Below are 23152 nucleotides of genomic sequence, written 5' to 3' on the forward strand. Positions count from 1 at the left end.
CTTAGTCAATTTGTGTAATAATGTTCTATAATATTTATTTATTTAAATGCCTTTGTTCTGTTATCTGTTACGAAAAAATGTAGGAGTAAATAAATTTAAATATTTTGTTTGGTAATTGAAAATCTTTCCATGAAATAAAATTATAAAGAAAGTAATAATTTATTTACCAGGCAACAGTTTTCTGCGTATTTATATATGTGTTAAACAGATTTATTGACAAATGACAGCTGTCATTTGGTCAGCGTCCCCTCTGCCGCCATTATTATTGAAAATTTCTTGCGAAATTACGGTGTAAATCGCGAAAAATCCCCTCAATTTCTTGATAATATTGTGATTTCGATAGAAAATTTGAGCTTAAAGTCTCCAATATGTCTATCGGTGTGCCTATTAAAGTACTTCACGAAGCCGAAGGTCACGTAGTGACCTGCGAAACGAATACCGGTGAAGTTTACCGGGGGAAGCTAATCGAGGCCGAAGACAACATGAACTGCACGATGACGCAGGTGACGGTGACGTACCGCGACGGCCGCGTCGCTCAGCTGGAGAACGTGTACATCCGGGGCTCAAAGATCCGCTTCCTCATCCTGCCCGACATGCTGAAGAATGCGCCGATGTTTAAGCGGCAAGGGAACAAGCCGACGGCAGGACGCGGGAAGAGCGCTATACTAAGGGCACAAGGTTGGTAGCTGCAGCAGCTATTTCAATGTTCTGATACAAACATTTGGGTTGTTTGTTATTGTTGATAAGATGCAGTATGTAAAGATGCATTGTTGTTACTTCTCAGCTGATTACACTACTTAACTAGTAGTATGCTATTTATTACAATTTACGTACTCTTTGAATATAAATATTACAATACAACTACAAATACAATGTAGTAACAGATATGACTACTATTGTAACTTACCTAGTTGATCATGGAATAATATTTTAGTTCATGAGTTCTTGAGTATCAACGGAACTCTTTTGAAAGACAATTGTTAATTCCAAATATTGGGTAAAAATAACTTTCAACTAAGCCTTAACTGGATCAAACTATCCTTTCCCTTGTAGTAGTAGTAGTGAAAAGGCGAATTTATCCCTTTTAGGGATCTCTTCCAGTAAACCTTTGAGCAATTGAGGATTGTCACAATATTTAAGCAGCTGGAAGCCACCAGCAGCATTTTGTGGCATTTTATACTTTCTATGTTACTTATACTGTTATTTATACTTTGTTGTATCATGAAATTTGTGTTGTTTGTGTTTACAAATAAAATAATTCTATTCTATTCTCAACCAATGATTCTAACAGTATTTTAATCTATTTCCAGCTGCAGGTCGAGGTAGACCGGGCGGGAGAGGCGGCGGGCACCGTGGAGGCTGGCAAGGTGGCTCCGGGCCTTCGAGACGTTAGTCCACACCCGCCATCCAGTAGGCTAGGCTAGACTAAGTTTTACTATTCTACTCCCGGCTCACTGCCGCGCCTTGTATGTAAGTTTACATAATACAGTATTGCCAATGAATCTGCATTTTATTGGCAGTTGTACTGTCTGAGGATACTTTTGTATTTATTTTGTTGAAGTGTATTTCACTCCACAATCTGTTTCATGTTTGATGGTCACAGCAATGTGTTAAATAATGGGTCATTATTAATTTTTTCAGCCACCTGACTTTTGTGGTTGCAGACATATTTTTGATGACTTGTCTGTAGATTTTGATGGCAATTACAGATTCTGTAAATAAAGGTCTTGTATTTTTAGATCAAAACACCATCAAAATCTTTTATTAGAAATAAGGATCCTACTGGCCTGAAAGATTGGTGCAAACCTGCTAGTTATTTCCTAGAGTAGTTCAGGGTATTGAGGTATTCAGGAAATAAAAATATCCACATTCTTATATTCATATTCATATTCATACTTATTTCCTATAGGGAGCGTGCATGAACTATAGGAGGCAGCACAGGAGCTGTCAGATTTTTGGCGCGAGGCGTATATGTGATGTTTATTGTTCCGATGTAGCCCACAAGATGGCAGAACCTACTATGCATGAGAAAACACGTGACGTGTAAATGTACATGTTTATGGTTCCGATTCAGGCCACAAGATGGCAGACCCTCCAACGCGCACGGTCCCTATATAATACTCAATACCCTCTAAACCTATTATTTTGACAGAATTTTAACTTCAATCATTTTATTTTGAGAGAATTAAAATCAGCTCAAGCACATTAAGACTAGTCAATAACTGAATTATTTAGTTATTTGAGAAGTCTAAATATCTCTGTCAAAGTAATGGGATCTAAATGTAAAATCAAAACTTAGTGGGCGCAAATCTTGTGTATAAAATATGTGATGTATGTGAACACAATAAAACAAAGAAATACCATTCTAGTTTCATTTATTTACACTGCTTAGTATTAGTTAACATTGAGCAAAATTTAGTCTAATTAGTCTCCAAACCTCACCATATAAATCTAAGGCATATTTCTTATTTCACAAGGCTCATTTTGCTTTGAACAGACTTAGCTTATTACTATTCACAACTTTTACCAACTTACAGTAAATATGAGATGTAGTCTGTCTATTGGGTTTATAAGGACCTCATGTCAGGAAATGATTCAATTTCAAACCTGATAAAAATAAGGTACTCAGGTAAAGTAAGGTATACTTGGGGACAGATTTTTTTGCTAAACTACATGCAGTCAATGGGCCCATTTTATGGAATCTTAACGCATATTTTTGTTAAAAGCATGAAAAAGTTTTTATTATTCATTGTTTTCAGGAAATTGGGCCTATTTAGCACTAAATAAGTTATATTTCAGATATTTCCCCTATCAGTCGGTCAATTAAGTACAAAACTGTTCCAATGTAAGTATTTTTCAAACTCCATGGGTAGGCTGACGGGTGTTATCTCCATATAATTTATAACCTCAAAACGACAAATCTCGCAAATTTGGCTAGAGATAACATCTGTCAGCGTATCCATCAAGTTGGGAAACAGGACGTTGGTGGAAAGCAAATTGCCCTATCAAACTGTCATTTTAGTATCTGGAAATTAAAAAAAAACAAGTGCTTAATTAAACACATACTGCTGTCTGTCAGCAGCCACATCTCATCCATAGGTAACCGAAATTATCACAAACATGCCAAAGCTTCAGAGAGCACTTTGCTTACACTATTATACCTACCTAATACTTAATCTTAACGTTACTAAATATATTGGCTCGCCGTCGCTCAGCGTGTAATGTAATATTTAATTGTAGTCAGTAAATGTGGAAGAACCACTTTTCGAGATTTACTTCAGAATTTGAAGCCCATAAAACCCTCATGGTTCCCCAATATAACATCACCGATTAGACTAGACAGTATAATATATTTACATTTTTACCACGTTTCGTAGGTAACTCTAAATTTAATTTACGGATTTTAATTTTGTATGTAATAATTGACATTTAATTTTTAGAAAGAAAATGTAAGTTAAACTCTGACCACGGCCACGGTAACCTTGCGCAAACTTGGCACTAAGAATGCACATATTATCCAAGCTCTATACTTGACGTAGCATTTGGCTGAGACGGACTCTTCCTGTTTTTATTTTAAAATGGATAATCTTAGGGCCAAACCTATCACGGTAAGTCGTGCCTTACCTAGCTTACCATATCAAGGTCCTGACGCTAATTAGTAATTATGTCTTGCGCTTCGGCCACGAAACACAAGCTCGGCGTTGACAGCGACCACCATATTATTTAACCCTGGGACCGCTAAAGACGTCAACTGACGCTCGGTTACAGTGTAATATCAACCTTCGTGCATCTCGATAACGCTCACAATGGTGCGTCGTATACAAGGTGGCCAAAGAATATGTGCATTTCCGTTGCCAGGGAGGTTTTGGGATTATACTGAGCAACTTTTATTATGGGACCAACCCCAATTTTTTTTACCCTCCCATAGAAAATGGACCAGCTAAAATGTATGAAACAGCCAAAAAACCTCCCTGGCAACGGGAATGCACATATTTTTTGGCCACCGTGTATAACAGGCGTGGCGTTCAAAAGGTTAACAAAACGTGTTAACTTTAATATGCTGCAATTAAATAGTCAGCATTCGAAATAAAATCAGGTAACAGGTACACGGTTATATCCCATCACAGGTTGGTCTTCTCGACAGGCTGCGGCGCGTCCTCGGGCGGCGGCGCGCGGCGCGGCGCGGCCAGCGCGCGGTGCAGGCGCTGCGCCGGCAGCTCCACCAGCAGCGCCAGCGGGAGCGCCGCCAGGTACGCCGCGCCCGCCACGCCGAACCATTCCACTATCTGGAAAACAAATTCAAATATGTATGTAGGAATCGGTTACTCCAAACGTCAGTCTGCGCCGTTGAAACGTTCGCAACATTTTATTGAATGGGATTTTTTTGCTGTGACGTTCATCAATCCGTCCGGTGTAGGTGCAACAGGCCCTTATGTTAGATCAGAATAACATCGTCAATTCATCATTATTTCTCTTAGCCGTTTTCGACCACCGCGACTGCGCTCTACAGCTGAGAGCGTCGCTGCTGCACTCTCAGGCAAATAACAGATCATTTTGGAGCGAATGTGCGGTCACATTAACTGCAAATGTGTTTCCTTCGAAGCAATAGTAAATTTTGGTCTGGTGTTTAGATCGTCGCGCTTAGAGTGAAGTTCTGTGCGCTGCTTGGCTTGGAACTCCTGCACGTACATCTGCACGGTAATGCCTCCATTATAGACGATCCCAGCTTGTCTCCAATGTTGTTACAATACTGTATTATTCTATATTTTACGTACTACGGAAAGCCGATTGAATTCAGTAGGCGCGCGACGCGCGGCGATGAGCGCCGTGTTGATCGGCATGTGCAGCAGCAGGGCCCCGAAGCTCAGCCGCGCCGCCGGAGCCCAGCCCGGCCACGCGAAGAACCTCACCCAGATCGCTGGAAATAGCAAAAAAATAATATTGGCGTGTACGGGGAGTATACTACGGCGTTAGGGGAGTATAATAACAACTCATAAGTCGGGTAAATAAAATACCTACTGAATGTTTCATTGGGAAAGTGCTTGCCTTATATACTAGGATTATTCTTACGTCAATATGTACAGTCAGCCAAGAAAGTGGTTTACTCTATTTGTCAAGTATAGTCGTTAGATTTGTAGCTGGCTGAACGGCTTATCCTTTGTCTATTGTTAACTAAAACGTCGCATGCCACTACCTGCAAGTAAAGGGCCCGGTCACTTTAACCGGTTATTTAATTACAACTCCTGTGGTAATAGAAATAAGATTCAAAATGAACAAATGGAAAAATAATTTGCGATTTCTTGTGTGGTCCCTATACGGTTACTGACCCAACGAGCTGAGCTCAACGAGGGGGGTGGGGTTAGGGTCGGCAACGCGCATGTAACTCCTCTGGAGTTGCAGGTGTACATAGGCTACGGAGACTGCTTACCATCAGGCAGGCCGTATGCTTGTTTGCCACCGACGTAGTATAAAAAAAAAAAAAAAAAAAAAAACTGACTGAGTGCCGGCGAGTCGAACGCTACCGAACCAGTCTAAAATGTGTCCTCGATATGCGTAACAAAGGCGCGTTATCGGAGAGCACACGTACACTGGTTTTTTGAGCGTTAGACTAGCCTGCGCTCAGGTGCCAATTAGAATTATACGACTCTTTTTTTTTGCAGGTAGTGGCACGCGTCGTTTTAGTTAGGTTACATAGTACATTGTTTGTGATCAATGGACTGTGAAAGTTAATTAAGTTTAAATCATGCGTTTAAGAGGGAAAAGGGATTATTATCATTTATATAAGTATTTTATGTTTGTCAGCTGATCTGGTGTGATCAGCTGTGTGAACCTCACTACAGTATCATCATACACATTTTTCTTTCCTTGTGGCCACCACCCAAAGGCTGTCTAAGGACATCACTTTAGCGAAAAGACGACGACGCCGCCCACCAGGTCGCCAGCTGACACGTTGTATAGTATACTTACGTTGCACGCCATGCATAGCCCCCAGCAGAGCCAAGCCCACGAAGAGGCTGAACACGGGGCGCTCCAGCGCCGCCAGGGCGGCGGCGGGCGCGCGCGCGGGGGCGCCGGCGCCGAGCAGCAGGGGCGACGACGCCGCCCACCAGGTCGCCAGCTGACACGTTGTATAGTATACTTACGTTGCACGCCATGCATAGCCCCCAGCAGAGCCAAGCCCACGAAGAGGCTGAACACGGGGCGCTCCAGCGCCGCCAGGGCGGCGGCGGGCGCGCGCGCGGGGGCGCCGGCGCCGAGCAGCAGGGGCGACGACGCCGCCCACCAGATCGCCAGCGGGGCGCCCGCGCTCGTCACCCAGCGGAACCACTGCAATAATAAAGCTTGTGCTGTAGGTCCTAGGTGATGATATACACTATATTATTTACCATCGATATTATTTCACAAAAATCAATCGGAATTACTTTAACCTCCTTAGGGCCACTTGCACCATCGCACTAACCCGGGGTTAACCGGTTAAACCTGTACTTGTCATGGTTACCAGTACAATTTGACACTGGGTTAATGATTTAACTTGTTAACCCCGGCTTAATGAGATGGTGCAAGTGGCGCTTAGGCCATAGATACAATACAATACAATACAAATCCAAAGAGGATTTGTATGGTATTGTATCTATTGCACATGAAGATAGAGGTAAACAACAGGCGGCCTTATCGCTCCAGAGTGATCTCTTCCAGACAACCTTTAGGTAGTGGAGAAATGAAACGGGTAAACTGTGGTAGATACTGTAGTGTTATAAGTATTATACCTTATTACATGTCTGCATATATACTCTTTGTGTACTCTATGATGCTAGTATATAACACTTGTATTGACACATATGTAGCAGTTGCAATAAACGTCCTAAAGGTAACTAATCGTTTAAATTACTTTCCACATCGCATGGCGACCTTGCCAGGATCTCGGTTGAAGATCGCGAGTTGTTAATCAAAAGAAGGAAATTTGTGAAGGACATTGTGTTTAAAATATTCAAAAGTGTCGGGGGAAAATATGACGTCGCAGATCATTCCCCATTGCAACTTCTTTTTCTTGGTGCACGTTTGTTAGAATTCGACATTGGTATCATACGCTCGAACTATGGGTTCCAGTACATCCACGGACGAGATCATGATTGCTCAAACCGCTACAGGAGGCGGCAGTAACTCTGAAGGTTGCAGGTGTAGAGCAACTCAAGATACCCTACGAATATCATCTACTCTTTACATACTCTTTGTGTACTCTCTATGTGTCACTAGTATATAAGTTATGTAGGTAACATAACACTTGTATTGGCCCATATATAGCAGTTGGAACAAACGCCCGAAAGGTAACAAGTCCTTTCAATTACTTCTCACATCGCAATACATTTTCGGAATAACAGGACTTTATCAAGCCAGGAGTTTTGCGGTTAGGCAGGGACTGCTGCGGTTGCTTGTAATGGACATAGCCGTAAGCCAGCAACCAGCCTTCGAATGTGTCTGGTGCGTTGTCCAGCGGAGACTGGTATAGGACTGGTAACATACCCGATACTGCTGCGGCTGCTTGTTCCGTTCCAGCATCTCATGGTGGACGTAGGCTAACAGTAGACCTGCCAATGTGCCCGGTGCGTTGCCCAGCGGAGACTGGTACAGGATGTTGAAGGACAGGTCTCCGTAGTACTTCATACGGACCACTCTGTAAAAACCATTTAAGTTTTTGTAGAACAGGTTATAAGTATGTGTAATTCCTACATTAAAGATGTAGAAATATCGATAGATAAAAACGTGATCGAGAGAGAAATCAAATTACAGAATTATATCTCGTTTGATCCGTGAGAGACTGAATATTTAGATTAACAATTTCTTGCCAACGGTTTACAATTAGAAAAAGGTCTAAATTACGAGTAAAACTGCACTTACTCAGGGTTATGCATGACGAACGTGGACACGAGCTTCAACCAGTAGGAGATGGCGAACAGCCCGCCGACGGAGATGAACAGCAACGTCATCAATGTCGGCAGCGCACCGCGTCGCCAGCGCGCCAGGCCGAGAGTCAGCAGCAAGGCTACGGCGTACAGCTGCATGTCTGCTGCCAGGTACCTGCGATGTCAATTCATCATCATTATGAAATCCACCGAAAGGAAGAAAAAGATCCTCAGTAAGGATCGATCAAATATCAACGATCGGTCGTACGCGTGAAGTATGGGAAGATTGGCACCATTCGTACACTTTTTAGATTTTGATTTTTATAAATTCTAATATCAAAGATAAATTGCTAAATAGGTTATTATAACAAATTACATATATTCAGCTTCCTAATAAAAATGTATGGAGTAATTATTTCTTAAAATAAATGAATGAAATGCATTTTAGTAAAAGCTGTCAAATGTCCGAAACTACCCCACTATAGGGGTGCATTCGTACATAGATAAGGGAACATTCGGACGGTAGGTTGGTAGGTAGGTACAGGTAAAATAAAATAGCAAAGTAATTATCAAAACTCGTATTAATTGGCATTAAAAATAGCAACGATGTAATAAAGTAAATGACAAAACTTTTTAGCATCAAAACATATTCATTTCTTAGGAAAATAAATCAATAAGTAGAAAATACACAACATGGTGTAGACTATACTAATTTTTAAACCGAATCGGTCAATAAGAGATCAATATTCTAGTTATTTGCTGTATCAGACATACTTAGAGTCCAGTTTTATCCCATTTTGGCGGATAGGTACATTTCAGAACTTTAGCATAATCATATCCCAGCTTTCTGACTTGTAATATTGTGAGCTCGTAATGCATTTTTGAGCTTTTTGCTACATATTCGTTTAATTGGGACTCTTGTTCTTGAGAAAATACTTGATAATTGGTGAATTTAGACTGATACGTGCGGCTCGTGCCAGCATCATCATGTTTATCTTTTATTTTTTTTACCCGACTCCAAAGTTGAGGTCTTAATGTTATATTTATCCGCTGCTTTTCTGTAACACATTTTATCTTCCAAAACGTCTTTTATTGCCGAGGACATATTTTCTTCATTTATTAATGTAGACCTAGTCTCTTTTTTCTTGTAACTCCGCACCATTTTTGCGTATTTTCTGAAAAAAAAAAAAACCTGTTAATACATGTACGTGTGGGTATATTCGTACAGTTACGGGGCACATTCGTACGTGTACGTTACTTGCTAGTTATTCGTACGAATGTGCCCATCAGTAGGCGTACGAATCTGCCCCGAAGGTCAAAAATGAAAGATTTTTATCCACACACAAATCATGTATAAAAACCCACAAAAAAGATACATTATCATTATCGTGATCTTAGTTACTTACCAATTAGCAATAATCTAATAGAATTTGTCACTTCACATAAGCACGAAACACCTGGAAACATCGACAAAATATTTACTCTGAGCGTGCAAAAACACATTACGTCCTCTCGCATTGCTCGCAATGGCCGCCCTGGCGGCTAACTTCGTTGACAACTGACGGCCGCCCGAGCCTACTCACATACGCAAAGCCGTAATAAATACGTAGTTCTAACAGGCGGTTGTAGTGACTGTATGAAGCTTCCCCGTGTATGAATGGTGCCAATCTTCCCCTAATAACAACAAGTGTTTAAAATTTATGTTGATATAACTTCAGAAGTTACGACTTTCTTGGAAGGGTTGACAAAGGGATTGAATCGAAAAAGGTAAAGGCAGATCCAGCGTCCGTTAAATGGAGCAAGAACAAGAAAAAGTGGTATGTTAGTGGCAAGCTGAAGTCAAGTATAGGGAAAGTCAAAGAAGGAAACTATCTATTACTTATACCCTTTTATACCGACATAGTATATTAAGTAAATATTTTTTAACCTATAAAATAAACTTCGAATTGATGATGATGGTCGCCTACTGTGGGATCGTCCGATCTGTTTCGTTGATATCTTTGCAAATAGATCTCCGGCAGACCGGCAATTGCTGCGTTACAGACACATCATTTATGTTGAACTCACCAGGTCTGGACTAAACACTTTTTGTCCGCATCCAGTACGTTGTTCAGGTACAGCAGGTGCACCCACCACTTGGAGCGGCAGACTTCGGCCTCGGAGTCGACGCGGGGCGCCCACTGCGGCCCGGCGCCCAGGCGCGACCACCAGGTCGCCGCGAACCACACTACCATGTAGTATGACGGGCTGACTCTGTTACATTCAAAATAAAGAGCATATACAATGCAAGTCTAGCTAATTAAAACTCTGTAACCAGAAGCTGTATCTATGGTGAAAATACGGGTAGGCACAGCTTAAACCTCTCAGCCGCGTGACGCCAAGCGTGGGCCAAGTGACGAAGATTCTTTGTCAACGTTTCGTAAATGCCTTTTATAATGTTTAAAGTGTCATTAACTCATGCTTCAACCATATAATAATCATAATTGGCGGTATCTATTGACTTACGAGAAAGCTTTAGGTACATAACCAGCATAACATTAAAAAAAAAAACTATGCATCCTTTGTAAGAATATAATTTAACCTGATGATCCTATTGATCATTGTGGAGAAGAACGACCGCCACGGCGGCATGGACCCTTTAGAGCTCTGCAGAAGAATCTTGTGTGCCAACAGGAAGCTGGCCATCAGGAAGAACACCTGTACCACCAGCGTCGAGTTGCCCAGGAGTATCGCGTCCCCGGAGCGGCGGATCTGCAATATTAATTCATAAAAAAACAGGAGTCATAACCAAGCTTCAGTAGCCATAGCATATGATAATAGCTTATTGATAAACGCCAATCAAAAAGTAAAAATGTGCCATAGGGCCAAGCCAAGATGACAATCGTACATCGATAAACGCCGTGTCATCTAGTCAACAGCCTAGAAATTTCTGGATAATAATTACTAGTGAATTGACTATCTATCACCTTGTGGAAATTCAATTGTTCATGTTTAAATGACTCACTTTTGGTTTAAAACTGGGGCCCATTTATCGAACGGTATTAGACTAATATTTTTAGTGTGTTGCTATGGTAACGTATACGATTTGACAGTTCGTGACATATCGTTCGAGAAATGGACCCCTTATCTAGACGAAATTATTCGTGGAATACCGTCTCTTAAAACCGTGTATTAGATACATAAGCTAGGGTGTTCCAACATACCATTCACTTTTATCAGAGACGCCCATTTCAATAGTATGGGTGTACGAATAAATAATTATCTATCTATCTGTACTAACCGTCTCAAAACAGATGGTACACAGCTATTAGACATATTCAATGATGACACAAATCATGTAGAGAAACCCTGGCCCCATCGAAGAAAAGCAGGTCCATTCATTTTTACCATCGACGCCTACATGTATAGGCTGGGTGCTGTACTCAACTAAATGCCGTCTAATTTTCTATCTAAGATAGATGGATCTTTATTGTAAATCAAGTAGGTATTTTAGATACATTGACCCTGAAAAAGGTTTATCTATTTGTACTAACCGTCTCAAAATACCGTATATCAGCAACATAAGCGATGGTGCTCAACCAGCACACGTGTTCAATGATGACGCACATCATGCAGAGCACCCTGACTCCGTCGAAGACCCGAAGGTCGCCGGCGGCGCTGACGGCCGGCGGTGGAGCCCGCAGTGCACGCCAGCAGCCGGGGAGAGACCAGCATAAGGCCCATTGGTATTCTGAAAAATATGTATAAATAATCTTACAAGAATTAGATATTGGTTCTTGCTAGATAATTCTGAACACCAGAGTAAATGATGACTAACGTTAGAACATCCCGCGTCTGTGCTAAGGCATCTGATAAGTACTTCGTTTTTTATAGAAAGCCATTTCAACCAACTGGTACTTATAGTGATTTTTTTTTACTTATAGCGTATTTTACATATATTTAGGTACACGTTATCTCTTACGTACGCCACTACTTTATTCTGCATGTTCTGAAGTTTAAATGTGTAGCTAGGTACTTTGACAGATTTCAATATGTCGAGTGTGGCTTGAATCGCTTGCTTGGCTTGGATTTTGTAATAAAGGAAACATTGATGTAATCAGTAGTATAATTAAAATTCGAGTGGCTGATTAAAGTAAGAGATATGATGTCGTTAAGTCCTTGGCCTTTTATGACAGAACTGACCACCGGCTTGCCCAATTGAACATCTCAAAGAATCTCAGACGAAGAGAATTTGGCAAATTCTAGGTTATATGATTTAATAACTCTTTAACAGGACCTCTTCTCCGAATGTATCCTGTAGAATACCGATAAACAGGCTACCTTTCTACGGTGTTCTAGGCTCTGCAGTCTAGCCTCTACCAATCCCTCATCTCCAATAAGCTTCCTAGCACGTATAATAATTAATGCGTAATACGAAGCCTGTAAAAGTAAGCCTTACGTGGGATACTTATATAACAGCGACCACAGCATCCTTAGGTTTAAATGAACACTTCATTATTTTAACACCTTAGTACCTATATAAATAAAATAGTTATGATCTAAAAATACGTAGATACTTTTATTACGAAAACAATTTCACTATCTTCCCCAAAACAAGTAGATCAGCGGGTCAGTTAACTCAGTTATTTTTACTGTAAACTTAATTTAGCCCGGTGTTTGGCCCTAAACCGGTCATCGACACGTGCCAGGTGCCGGCCACGTGAGGCGGGTCAGGGCCGCGGCGAAAGGCCCAGATCTGTTATGACATGTATTGTGTAAACAAACAGCTGCGTCCGCGCAGCTCGCTCAACGGCAAGCAAGAAATGCAACGAAAGTATATCGATTAATTTAATATACATCAGTTTTTTTATAACTTAGATATAGCAATAATATTAAGTAAGTATGTATAACTATAGGTTTTCTATTCTTATTTATTTTCCTTTTCTTTTTCCTTTAGACTTATAGCTTTAATTAAGTTAATAAAAGGTTTATTTGATTTTAGTTTAAATGTTAAGTAGAAAAAGGCGGTTGCGCCATTCATCGGTTAAAGTGCAGCTATTCAAATGCTACCAGCGTCACATCACTAAAGTGGCGTGGTTTCCACCTGTCCGGTTTTGAGCGCGAACCGCCTCACGCATTATCTAAAGGGCCCTCCACACTCATGCGCCAATCAGGGCGCGAAGCCGCGAACGTAAGTGTGGCGTCAATTTCGCAGATTGTGCAAAAAGGATGAAGCATTTACGGAATTTCATGACCTTATTACTCTCTTTTTTGAATTGTGCTTTCCATTAGTTAAAATAAAAATGTATAGCACGAAAAAGACAAAATGGCTAACACCAGGAATTAAGATTTCTGCAAAAGGTAAACGTTATAGGTATCAAAGATACATACATTCTCCCAATGAAAACCATAAGCAAAACTACAAAACATACGCAACTTTACTAAAGAAATGCATAGTAACTTCTCACAAAATAACAAATGCTCAATATGTTGAAAAATGTAATAATATTGTTAGAGGAACTTGGAATATCATCAAAGAAAATACCAGTAGCAAGGATTCACATAAAAGTATAGAATCAATACTAGTCAACAACAATTTAATTTCTTCACCTGACGAAATCGCTACTGCATTTAATAATAAATTTATTGATGAAATTAGTACCAACAGTAAAAATAGTATACAGGAAAATAAATATACAAGTAATGTTTTAAAATCTAGTATATATATGAAACCAACAGATCCATCCGAAATCTATAGAATCATCAAGAATCTACGGAACACAAATTCAGTAGGCTACGATAATATTCCAACTTCACTCATAAAAGAAAATGCTGACCTACTCATATACCCGCTAAACCATATTATTAACTTATCCATTAGAGATGGTTATTTTCCTAATAAACTTAAAGTAACAATAGTTAAACCAGTTCTTAAAAAAGGTAAATCTTCCGATATAGATAATTATAGACCGATTGCCCTTATCCCTGTGTTTTCGAAAATACTAGAAAAAATTGTTTACCATAGATTAATTGAATTCTTTAATAAATATAATATACTTACCAACGCACAATTTGGCTTTCGAGCAAATAAAACTACGGCTTTAGCTGTATACGAGCTTATAAAAATTGTCAGTACATGTAGAGATGACAGGATTCCTGTATCTGCTATCTTTATGGATATGTCCAAAGCCTTTGATCGAGTGTGTCATAAAAGACTCCTGGACAAATTATATGCCTACGGAATACGAGGGAATTGCTTCTCATGGCTAAAATCATATCTCGAAAACAGACACCATTGTACTGAAATTCAAGCACACTGCCAAAAAAGCAATACATTAAATTCCTACAGGTCTGAATATAAAAAAGTAATTTATGGAGTACCACAAGGTAGTATTCTTGGTCCATTGCTGTTTCTAATTTATATCAACGATTTACCGACTATAACAAAACATAAGATACTGCTTTTCGCTGATGATTGCTCCGTAATTATTCGTGGTGATGAGACTGAAAACTATGAGGCTGAAATAAATAATGTGTTTCGTGACATTAATGTTTGGATGGAAGCCAATAACCTTCAAGTCAACTTACAGAAAACTAAATTAATGGAGTTTTACTCACCACAGGGAAAAAACATCCAACCAAAAATAAGTTATAAGGGTTGTGAGCTAGAAAATGTTAACCAATCAAAATTCCTAGGCATAATTATTGATTCACATAGTAACTGGCACCACCATACGGAACATATTTAAAAAAAATAGCCAAATTCATATACCCTCTACGACGACTAAAAAATATATCATCAGATCAAACTGCCCTACTCGCTTTCCACTCATATATAATGTCAAATCTGCGTTACGGACTAATAATGTGGGGAAACAGCAGCAATAAAGACAGAATTTTCAGATTACAAAAAAAATGCATTCGTTCCATTTACGGTATTAATCAAATGGAATCATGTAGACCTTACTTTATCGATAACAGAATACTTACTTTCCCATCACTCTACATATATGAAGTCTGCATATTTGTAAAAAATAATCCGGATTTGTTTCCCGTAAAAAAATCTACTACTCAAGCAATCAGAACCAAATATATGTACGACATAATACGCACTAACCATAAATCAGCACTCTTTTCAAAAAGCATTATATGCATGAGTCTATAGATATTCAATAAGCTTCCCACAGACCTTAAGAAACTGCCATCATTACCTTTCAAAAACAAACTGTTTGATTGGTTAGTCAAGCAATGCTTCTATAGCATAAATGACTTTTTACTAAGTTAGTAGGTAAATCACAATAATGTTAGTAATTAATAGTATGATAATAATGTAATAAGTAATTAATATTATGTTGTTGTTGTTATATAATCATTATTATTAAGTAAAATTACATAATATGGCAATTTATATCACTTAATATCATGCTTTGTTTTTGTTAATAAATGTACTTTACATTGAATTTAGATCTAAGATAAGTACCTCACCAAATATTGTACGCCTTTGTAAGGCAGGATATGGAGAACATGACTCATTTACCTAAGACCTTTGTAGAACCCATAACCATACAATAAAACATTTTTGATTTTGATTTTTGATTTTGATGATGATGTGAAATTCTGCGAGGAGGAGGTGAAGTCATACATTAACGTCGTGGTAGAGAATGCCTTAAGGCATTAAGTCCGCCATTTGTAGGTACTTATTTTTATTGTGCAATAAAGTTTAAAATAAAAAAATAAATAAAAACGTCGTGTGCATGCGTGAATGGAATATAGGAAAAAAAGCGGCCAAGTCGGACTCGCCCATGAAGGGTTCCGTACTATTTATGACGTATTAAAAAACTACTTACTAGATCTTGTTCAAACCAATTTTCGGTGGAAGTTTGCATGGTAATATACATCATATATTTTTTTTAGATTTTTCATTCTGTTATTTTAGAAGTTACAGGGGGGGGGGGGGGACACAATTTTTTTCACTTTGGAAGTGTCTCTCGCGCTAACTATTCAGTTTAGAAAAAAATGATATTAGAAACCTAAATATCATTTTTGAAGACCTATCCATAGATACCCCAAACGTATGGGTTTGATGAAAATATATATATTTTTTAAATTTTATGACGTATTAAAAAAAAACTACTTACTGGATCTCGTTCAAACCAATTTTCGGTGGAAGTTTGCATGGCAATGTATATAATATATTTTTTTTAGATTTTTCATTCTGTTATTTTAGAAGTTACGGGGGGGGGGGGGGGGGGCGGACACACATTTTACCACTTTGGAAGTGTCTCTCGCGCAAACTATTCAGTTTAGAAAAAAATGATATTAGAAACCTCAATATCATTTTTAAAGACCTATCCATAGATACCCCACACGTATGGGTTTGATGAAAAAAGATTTATTGAGTTTCAGTTCTAAGTATAGGGAACCCCCAAAATTTATTGTTTTTTTTTCTATTTTTGTGTAAAAATCCTAATGCGGTTCATAGAATACATCTTCTTACCAAGTTTGAACAGTATAGCTCTTATAGTTTCGGAAAAAAGTGGCGGTGACATAATCGGACAGACAGACGGACATGACGAATCTATAAGGGTTCCGTTTTTTGCCATTTGGCTACGGAACCCTAAAAAGAGAATGCGCTTACCGCGTAAAACAGATGTGTCATTAGATTATTTGATGTAAAATGGGTGTCCGGCAAACACATAGCGTTTAACGCTGCGTTTATCGCATAAAACAACCGCGCGCTTCTCGAAAGTATAGCATAAGCACTAGATGGAGTAAAAGTATATCCGCGTGTGGGATAATTTCGCAAAACACAGGGCTGTAGTTAGACAAGGACTGGTCCTTGCGCAAGGTGCGCAAACGCAAGCGATCATGTTTGCCGGTTAGCGAATCTCGCGACGTTTCGAGCTGGTAAGTATACTGCTTATGTACCTATACTGCATATTCTGTTATCTTGCCGAAATGAAAGTAAATTAGCGAACAAATATAAACTCGTACAGTCGGACCAATAAGCTAATTCCGCCTGCGATTTGCTAAGACAAAGCGTGGAAATGTGTGAACTGTCTATGAAAATAATAATAATGTTTATAATACCATTGATTCACTTTATTCTGTCAAAGGTGCAGAGTTACCTTGGACATACTCTACAGTACAGCTCCATCTCCCTTGCCCTTAACCTTTTGGTCGATATGACGAAATATGGAACGAAGGTGAACTTGTAACCTTATATATGACTATGTGTTTTCGATGAGGCGTTAACGTCAGAAATACAGGTGCACGGTTCAAGATATTGTTGGTATCGGATCGGGTGATATGAACTTTCTTTGTCTATGGCGATAACAGTCACTCCGCAGCAGTGAAAATACCAGCTGTAATGACCAAGTGGCTAATGAAGTCAAGAAAACGTTTCTTTTTTCTCTTTGGCACTGGTTCAGTTTGGTTAGGTTAGCCGGTGATAGGTCACGAGGCTAGTATACTGACCTTTCTTAGTCTGTGGAGATAGAAGCCATTCCAACGCTGTAGAGACCCCAGCAAGAGCGACCAAGGCTGCCAGTACAACGGGGAAGGCTCTATCAGCAGCGTCTAAAGGCCGAGCACTCTCCTGCCCCCGCTGACAGTAGTCCAACTGGTATAGACGCGCTGATAGGTTGTGCGACGACATGGTGCTCGCGTTCACGCATGATGCGAACCTGGAAACAAACGATTTTCTTGATAAAACCCGAATGTTGGTGGCAGAACTCCAGAACAATTACAAACATACCACCTGCGGATTAAAGATCGAAAAAGAACCGAGGAAGGAGTCGTACTACTCGCGTACTCATATCGAGTGAACATGGCTGTAACTTTCTAACAAGTACCTCTATACCTCTATGTAAATGACAGAGTAACGCATAATATGATAGAGTCGGACCACGCTAAATATTCATGCCAAGTGCTAAATCAAGTATGGAGGTTATAGGGATGCATTCTTAGTGTCATGTTTGTGCAAATTTATTGTGGTCAGAGTCTAGATACTTGTATAGTTAAAGTGAGAATCCACAATCGTGAACGCCACTCGAGAATTTAATAATGAAAATGACCACGTGATGTAGGATTTACCACGAGTCCACGGAAGATCTTGGAGCTTCCAGAACCGAGTTTGGCTCGCCACATCGTCGAGACACGCATATTCCCCGGTGAAGCCGCGTGTGATTGAACTAATCCACCCAGGGGCTGTAAGACAGGACAGTCACCAAGAGTTTATGGATGGTTCCGGAGCTTCTACAGCTGAGTTCGGCCCACCTCGTCATCGAGACACGCATGCTCCCCGATGGAGCCGCGTGTGATTGAGGTTATCCACCCAGGGGTTGTAAGACAGGACAACTCACCAAGAATCCATGGAAGATTCCGGAATTTCTACAGGTAAGCTCGGCTCGCCACATCGCCGAGACACGCATAGTCCTAGCTGGAGCTGGAGCCGCGTGTGATTGAAGTTATCCACCCGGGGGCTGTAAGACAGGACACTAACCAAGAGTCCATGGAAGGTTCCGGAGCTTCTACAGGTAAGTTCGGCTCGCCACATCGCCGAGACACGCATAGTCCTCGATGGAGCCGCGTGTGATTGAAGTTATCCACCCAGTTTGAAGAGTACTCCTGCAGTAATAATTGGAATAATATTAGTTACATAAGTATGTTATTTATGTATTTTCCAATCTTAGAGAGATACAAAATCATAAAATAACTAAATCTTGTTATTTTTGGGTTTAAATTGTAAGCTCATTGTAAGTTTAAAGCATACGAGTACGACTGCGAACACCCGCATTAAGCATATGATTTCAATTGACGTTTCTTACTTCTTCAATTGCGCTTCGCAGTGCGTAATGAAGATTACAACAAGCTTAAATAAATAATGAGCCTTATGGCATCCAATTAAGGCTTAAACTGTGTTGACATTTAGCTCGAAGAAGAGTTAAACTACTCGTTTCAAAAACACAGTTGCTAGTTTTTTATGTCCAAAGTCTGCACGCATGTGATTTACTTACTAGATAAGGTTTGTAAATAATTCCAATGAATCTTAGTTTCGATATGAAGTGACCAATGTCTAATTATTAATGTTTGCGAAATTGTTGGCTTGCGAGAAGGTTTCATAATGTAACTCGTTTCTTATTCAGTTTTACGTCAACGCGTAAGTACAGTGCACATCAGTGCCACTAGTGTAAATTTAGTCGATAGCGAAGTCTCATTTTGTATGGGTTTTTGAACAGCGCGCCAAGCGGGACGTTTTGGAAAGTCAAAAATCTCATACAAAGTGACACTTAACGCAAACGCGTACGTAACGTTTCGCTGTCGAAAATATTTACACTAGGGGTACTGATATAATGTAGGTGAACATTTCAATCGAATTTAAACTGTAGTGAATCATTGGTCACAATACTACCTATTCTACCTAATTCAATTTATTTTACAAAACACTACATGAGTTCTGTAAAATTTTAGTAACTCGGACCGACATTTTTCGGAGAGCCTAGATCTCCATTTTTAAGCAAACATTTTGAGGACTGGTTCGCGTCGTTGATAGCGCGTCGTATTCTGTGTCGCGGGCGCGTAAATAAGTGATTGTAGGTATATGTTTTCACTTTTTCATATAAGTAATTTCGTTGTAATATTGTATGTATGTATGTCACTTTATTGCACACAAACAGGTTAACATAAAAAAGACAAAACAAAACAAAAAACAATGTTATGTACAAAGGCGAACTTATCCCTAGAAGGGATCTCTTCCAGCTAACCTTTGAGAAAATGCGAAAGGATCAAACACTAACATGTGAAAGACAAATCAATATTAACAGTAGCAATATGAGAATTTTGGATACACATAAAAATAGGACGAGGGCAATCATTAATAATAAAATAAAATAAAAAGTAGACAACCCGTAGTATGAATACGCAAACTATAACATATACATAAAATAAACCTATATATAAGATAGATATTATAAATAAATATATGCATACATAAACATATAATATATATATAAATAAAAAGTACTCAGTTCTAATATCAGAGAGCCTACCGCGAACCACGTTCGACGTGTTGCCTCCCTGTCACACTTACGTACCTACGAATTTACAAGTGCGACAAAGAGGCTACACGTCGAACGTGGTCGCGGTAGGCCCTCAGGAGTCTAATAACCACAACTTTTTCAACTTCTCCTTGAGTGAGGCATCAGATTGCGATTTCCTTACATCCACTGGTAGATCGATAATAAAGTTAAGTGTAAACCTGCAGAAATCTGTATTAGTACCTATATTATATACCGTTAAATTTAAAACTTAGTTAATCAAACGTTAAGCTATTATGTTATTCAACGTTAAGTATTCATGTGAAATATCGGCTTCTTAGCTTTATCAGCGTTAAAAAATAGCGTCACGTCCCCAACACTTTTTTGCCCCTTTTGTCTTACTTGTTTCACGTTGTTCTAGAAATCCTTTCGTTGTAATACTTATAATGTGTAGAATTGGTGACGTGAGTCCGGGCAGTATTGGGTACACCGTCCCGGTTTGATGCACATTGCAAATATCGCATTACCAATATATTACGATAGAATGCGAACTGACAGTACACGCCGCGCGTCACGTTGCAGCTCTTATACTCCGGGTGGAAGAGTTGAGGCATGGAGTACTCTTCAGAGTCCTCACCTGCAAGAGGCAGACTACTCTCGAGTCCACACACAGCACATGCCGCGCGTCGCCACGCAGCTCTCGTACTGCAGATGAAACAGTTATAGCATGAAGTCATCAAGGTCCTCACCTGCATCAGCCGGAACACCCTGGACTCCCCGTCAGGCGACAGCTCGAAGCTGCCCAGGCAGTACACGCCGCGCGTCGCCACGCAGCTCTCGTACTCGTCCAGGTGGAACAGCTGAGGCATGGAGTAGTACTCCTCAGCTGAAAATAACAAAGAAAGCCATCAATTTTTGAACTATAACAAAGTGGCGGGATTGTGCATTGGACAGAACCAGATGGAGGGAAAGAGGGAAGGCCTTTGCCTAGCACTGGGACAAGTATAAATAAATAACTGAATCCACCAGATTCCTTTTGCATGGTTAAGCAGTAAGTACTGTCATGTAGCTATACCAAGCTACTTACTGCCATATTCTTATGAAGATTGCTACGAGAAGTAACTTAAAGAATTACTCGAGTTAGACCGGCCCTGGGGCCGGGCCGAGGCGGCCGACACTTCATTTTCTAAGGCATCACGTGATCACCGATAACCTGTCCCAGCCCTACCCCGGGCCGGTCTAACTTGAGACATCCTTAACCCTTAACTATTCCCATTGATTATTGAAATTTCGATTGCGGTTTTCTATCAACATTTGTCATCAGCTGAATAGCTATATTCAACACCCGACTTCATGTACTGTTCATGCAGAATTCAGATATCCATTCCTAATGCTTAAGTAAGTACATCATTATTGCAGATTGCTAATGTATCCCCTTCACTACTCAACGTGTTCGTTTCATTTAATAGTTTGCTTTGCTGTGTACTATATGTATCCTTCAAAAAACATAAGTGTGAAGTATTGGAAACTATGTATTTCGCTTTCAAAATGAGATGGGAATTGGAAACCAAGGTAACCACAAAAGCCAAAAGCCCCTTAGACCAAAGCTCCGCGCATCCTTAGCGTTCATCACTTGTTTAAAATGTTTTGTTATGTTTTTACTACTCAATATGTATGCATACTGTATCAGAGAGGTATGGAAGTGTGACATGTTTATGAAAAAAGAAGGTGCGTAATATATATCATCTGACACCTTCACAAGGTAGCACCTTCCGATTTTGATCTCGGACAGAAAAAAAATCGCGTTCAGAAAATGACCCTGGTCTGCTCCGACTTTCGTTACCTTGAGTCATTGATCTAAAGAGATGGAAACATCGACCGTGACTTGAAATATAATAAATTCGGGATGGATAAAATGGCGACAGGTCTCTGGAACAACTTGCAATCCGGATCGGCCGGAGTACCTAGCATTATCGACATGGCCACAGCGTCTGGTTACTCATTGTTGTACAGCTGTGTGTGTGACGCTCTGGTTACAGCTGGAAGGAATATTATATCTATGTGTTTTGCGGTCACTGAATTATCAACTTTTCACAATCAGTGTCACAGCAAAATGTAATATAAAGTTTTACACTCAGCATCAAAAGTAGCGGATCAAATAACGTTTCATAAGTATCTAAGCATTTTATAACAGCTTACCAAAAAGTGATGTTTTTAATGTAGAATAACTAAGACTAAAAGATATACTCTTGAGCGCGAATTTTAACAATTTATCTATATTTGGAAACCCTTCGGCCGCGTACGCAACCAGAGCTTCGTAACCAGATGCGATCGAAAACTATTTCTGCCTTGTACGAAACCGGTTGCGATCAAAAACTAATTCCGTCTTACTAGATATCAGTTACGATCGAACACTTTTCTTTGTTGTACGAAACCTTTCGACCGTTGATAAAGTCAGTTATGATTATATTTATACACCTTGTTATACAGTATAAGTACTGTACACGTTATATATCTAGTTAAAAATCAGAACACAAAAATTGTACCAGTTGATAATATTCAAATACTTTGTTGGCAAATACAATGTAACCTTGTTCCTTAAAAGACACTGGCTTGAGTTGAGTTTTGTTAAATCAATAGTTTCCAAAAAATGCACAGGATAAGAAATTATCATGAGTATCATGACAAAATATTTGAAAAAAAAAACCTATAGCTAGATGGCCCAGACATTGGTTTCGTATAAGAACGAGAAGTGTTCGATCGTAACTGGTTACGGGTAAGACGAAATTAGTTTTTGATCGCAACCGGTTTCGTACAAGGCAGAAATAGTTTTCGAACGCATCTGGTTACGAAGCTCTGGTTGCGTACGCGGCCGAAGGGTTTGGAAAAGTTATCCGGAATATCAGATACTTTTGGCGCGTTATTTCATCCGCTACTTTTGATGCTGACTGTACAGCGCCATTTCGTTTACTTGTCAAATTCGAAGCGCATAATTGGGTACTTGACACATGTTGAATATTATAACAAAATTTAGTTAAATAGATATAAAACTGCCCAATAACTTTATTTCTAGCCACTGAATCGCTATCTGAAGGTTGTCTGGAAAAGATCGCTTTTTAGCGATAAGTCCGCCTGTTGTTACCTACTTACTTATGTCCTTTTTTTTGTTTGTAACATGTATATTTCTTTGTAGTGCACAATAAAGTATTTTATTATTATTATTATAAAATGAGC

The 23152-nt window shown here is 39.6% G+C and overlaps 2 protein-coding genes and 1 long non-coding RNA gene across 4 annotated transcripts in view; 1 reads left to right on the forward strand and 2 right to left on the reverse strand.

Moving 5' to 3' along the window:
• The first annotated feature begins 216 nt into the window (after positions 1–216).
• On the forward strand, positions 217–2363 carry LOC133528743 (small nuclear ribonucleoprotein Sm D3). Its single transcript, XM_061866194.1, has 2 exons — positions 217–678; positions 1311–2363. The coding sequence occupies exons 1-2, from the start codon at positions 369–371 to the stop codon at positions 1391–1393; spliced, it is 393 nt and encodes a 130-aa protein (XP_061722178.1). The 5' UTR covers positions 217–368; the 3' UTR covers positions 1394–2363.
• Positions 2359–23152, reverse strand: part of LOC133528742 (nose resistant to fluoxetine protein 6-like) — a 46292-nt gene continuing 25498 nt past the window's right edge. Inside the window, exons 2-12 of one of the 2 annotated variants that reach the window (XM_061866193.1) lie at positions 20668–20804; positions 18385–18509; positions 17358–17566; positions 11435–11631; positions 10483–10652; positions 9969–10154; positions 7897–8076; positions 7522–7672; positions 6144–6327; positions 4776–4918; positions 2359–4286 (exon numbers count right to left, since the gene is read on the reverse strand). In XM_061866193.1, coding sequence (XP_061722177.1) covers positions 4122–4286; positions 4776–4918; positions 6144–6327; positions 7522–7672; positions 7897–8076; positions 9969–10154; positions 10483–10652; positions 11435–11631; positions 17358–17566; positions 18385–18509; positions 20668–20804 — 1847 coding nt within the window. In that variant the 3' untranslated portion in view covers positions 2359–4121. Of the gene's footprint in view, positions 4287–4775; positions 4919–5967; positions 6328–7521; positions 7673–7896; positions 8077–9968; positions 10155–10482; positions 10653–11434; positions 11632–17357; positions 17567–18384; positions 18510–20667; positions 20805–23152 lie in introns of those variants that run through there. The other variant, XM_061866192.1, reaches the window with a different exon arrangement.
• LOC133528744 (uncharacterized) lies at positions 8465–9568 on the reverse strand. The gene is made up of 2 exons (XR_009801049.1): positions 9308–9568; positions 8465–9076 (listed from the first exon to the last, which is right to left on the reverse strand). It is a non-coding gene; the product is annotated as an uncharacterized LOC133528744 (long non-coding RNA).

This window comes from Cydia pomonella, chromosome 20, assembly GCF_033807575.1.
Source record: "Cydia pomonella isolate Wapato2018A chromosome 20, ilCydPomo1, whole genome shotgun sequence".
Lineage (NCBI taxonomy): Eukaryota > Metazoa > Arthropoda > Insecta > Lepidoptera > Tortricidae > Cydia > Cydia pomonella.

Bases quoted from the DNA above. Each gene is read 5' to 3' on its own strand.
- LOC133528743 (XM_061866194.1), top strand. From the start codon at position 369: ATGTCTATCGGTGTGCCTATTAAAGTACTTCACGAAGCCGAAGGTCAC. The intron at 679-1,310 runs GTTGGTAGCTGC...ATCTATTTCCAG, and splicing joins CGCTATACTAAGGGCACAAG to CTGCAGGTCGAGGTAGACCG.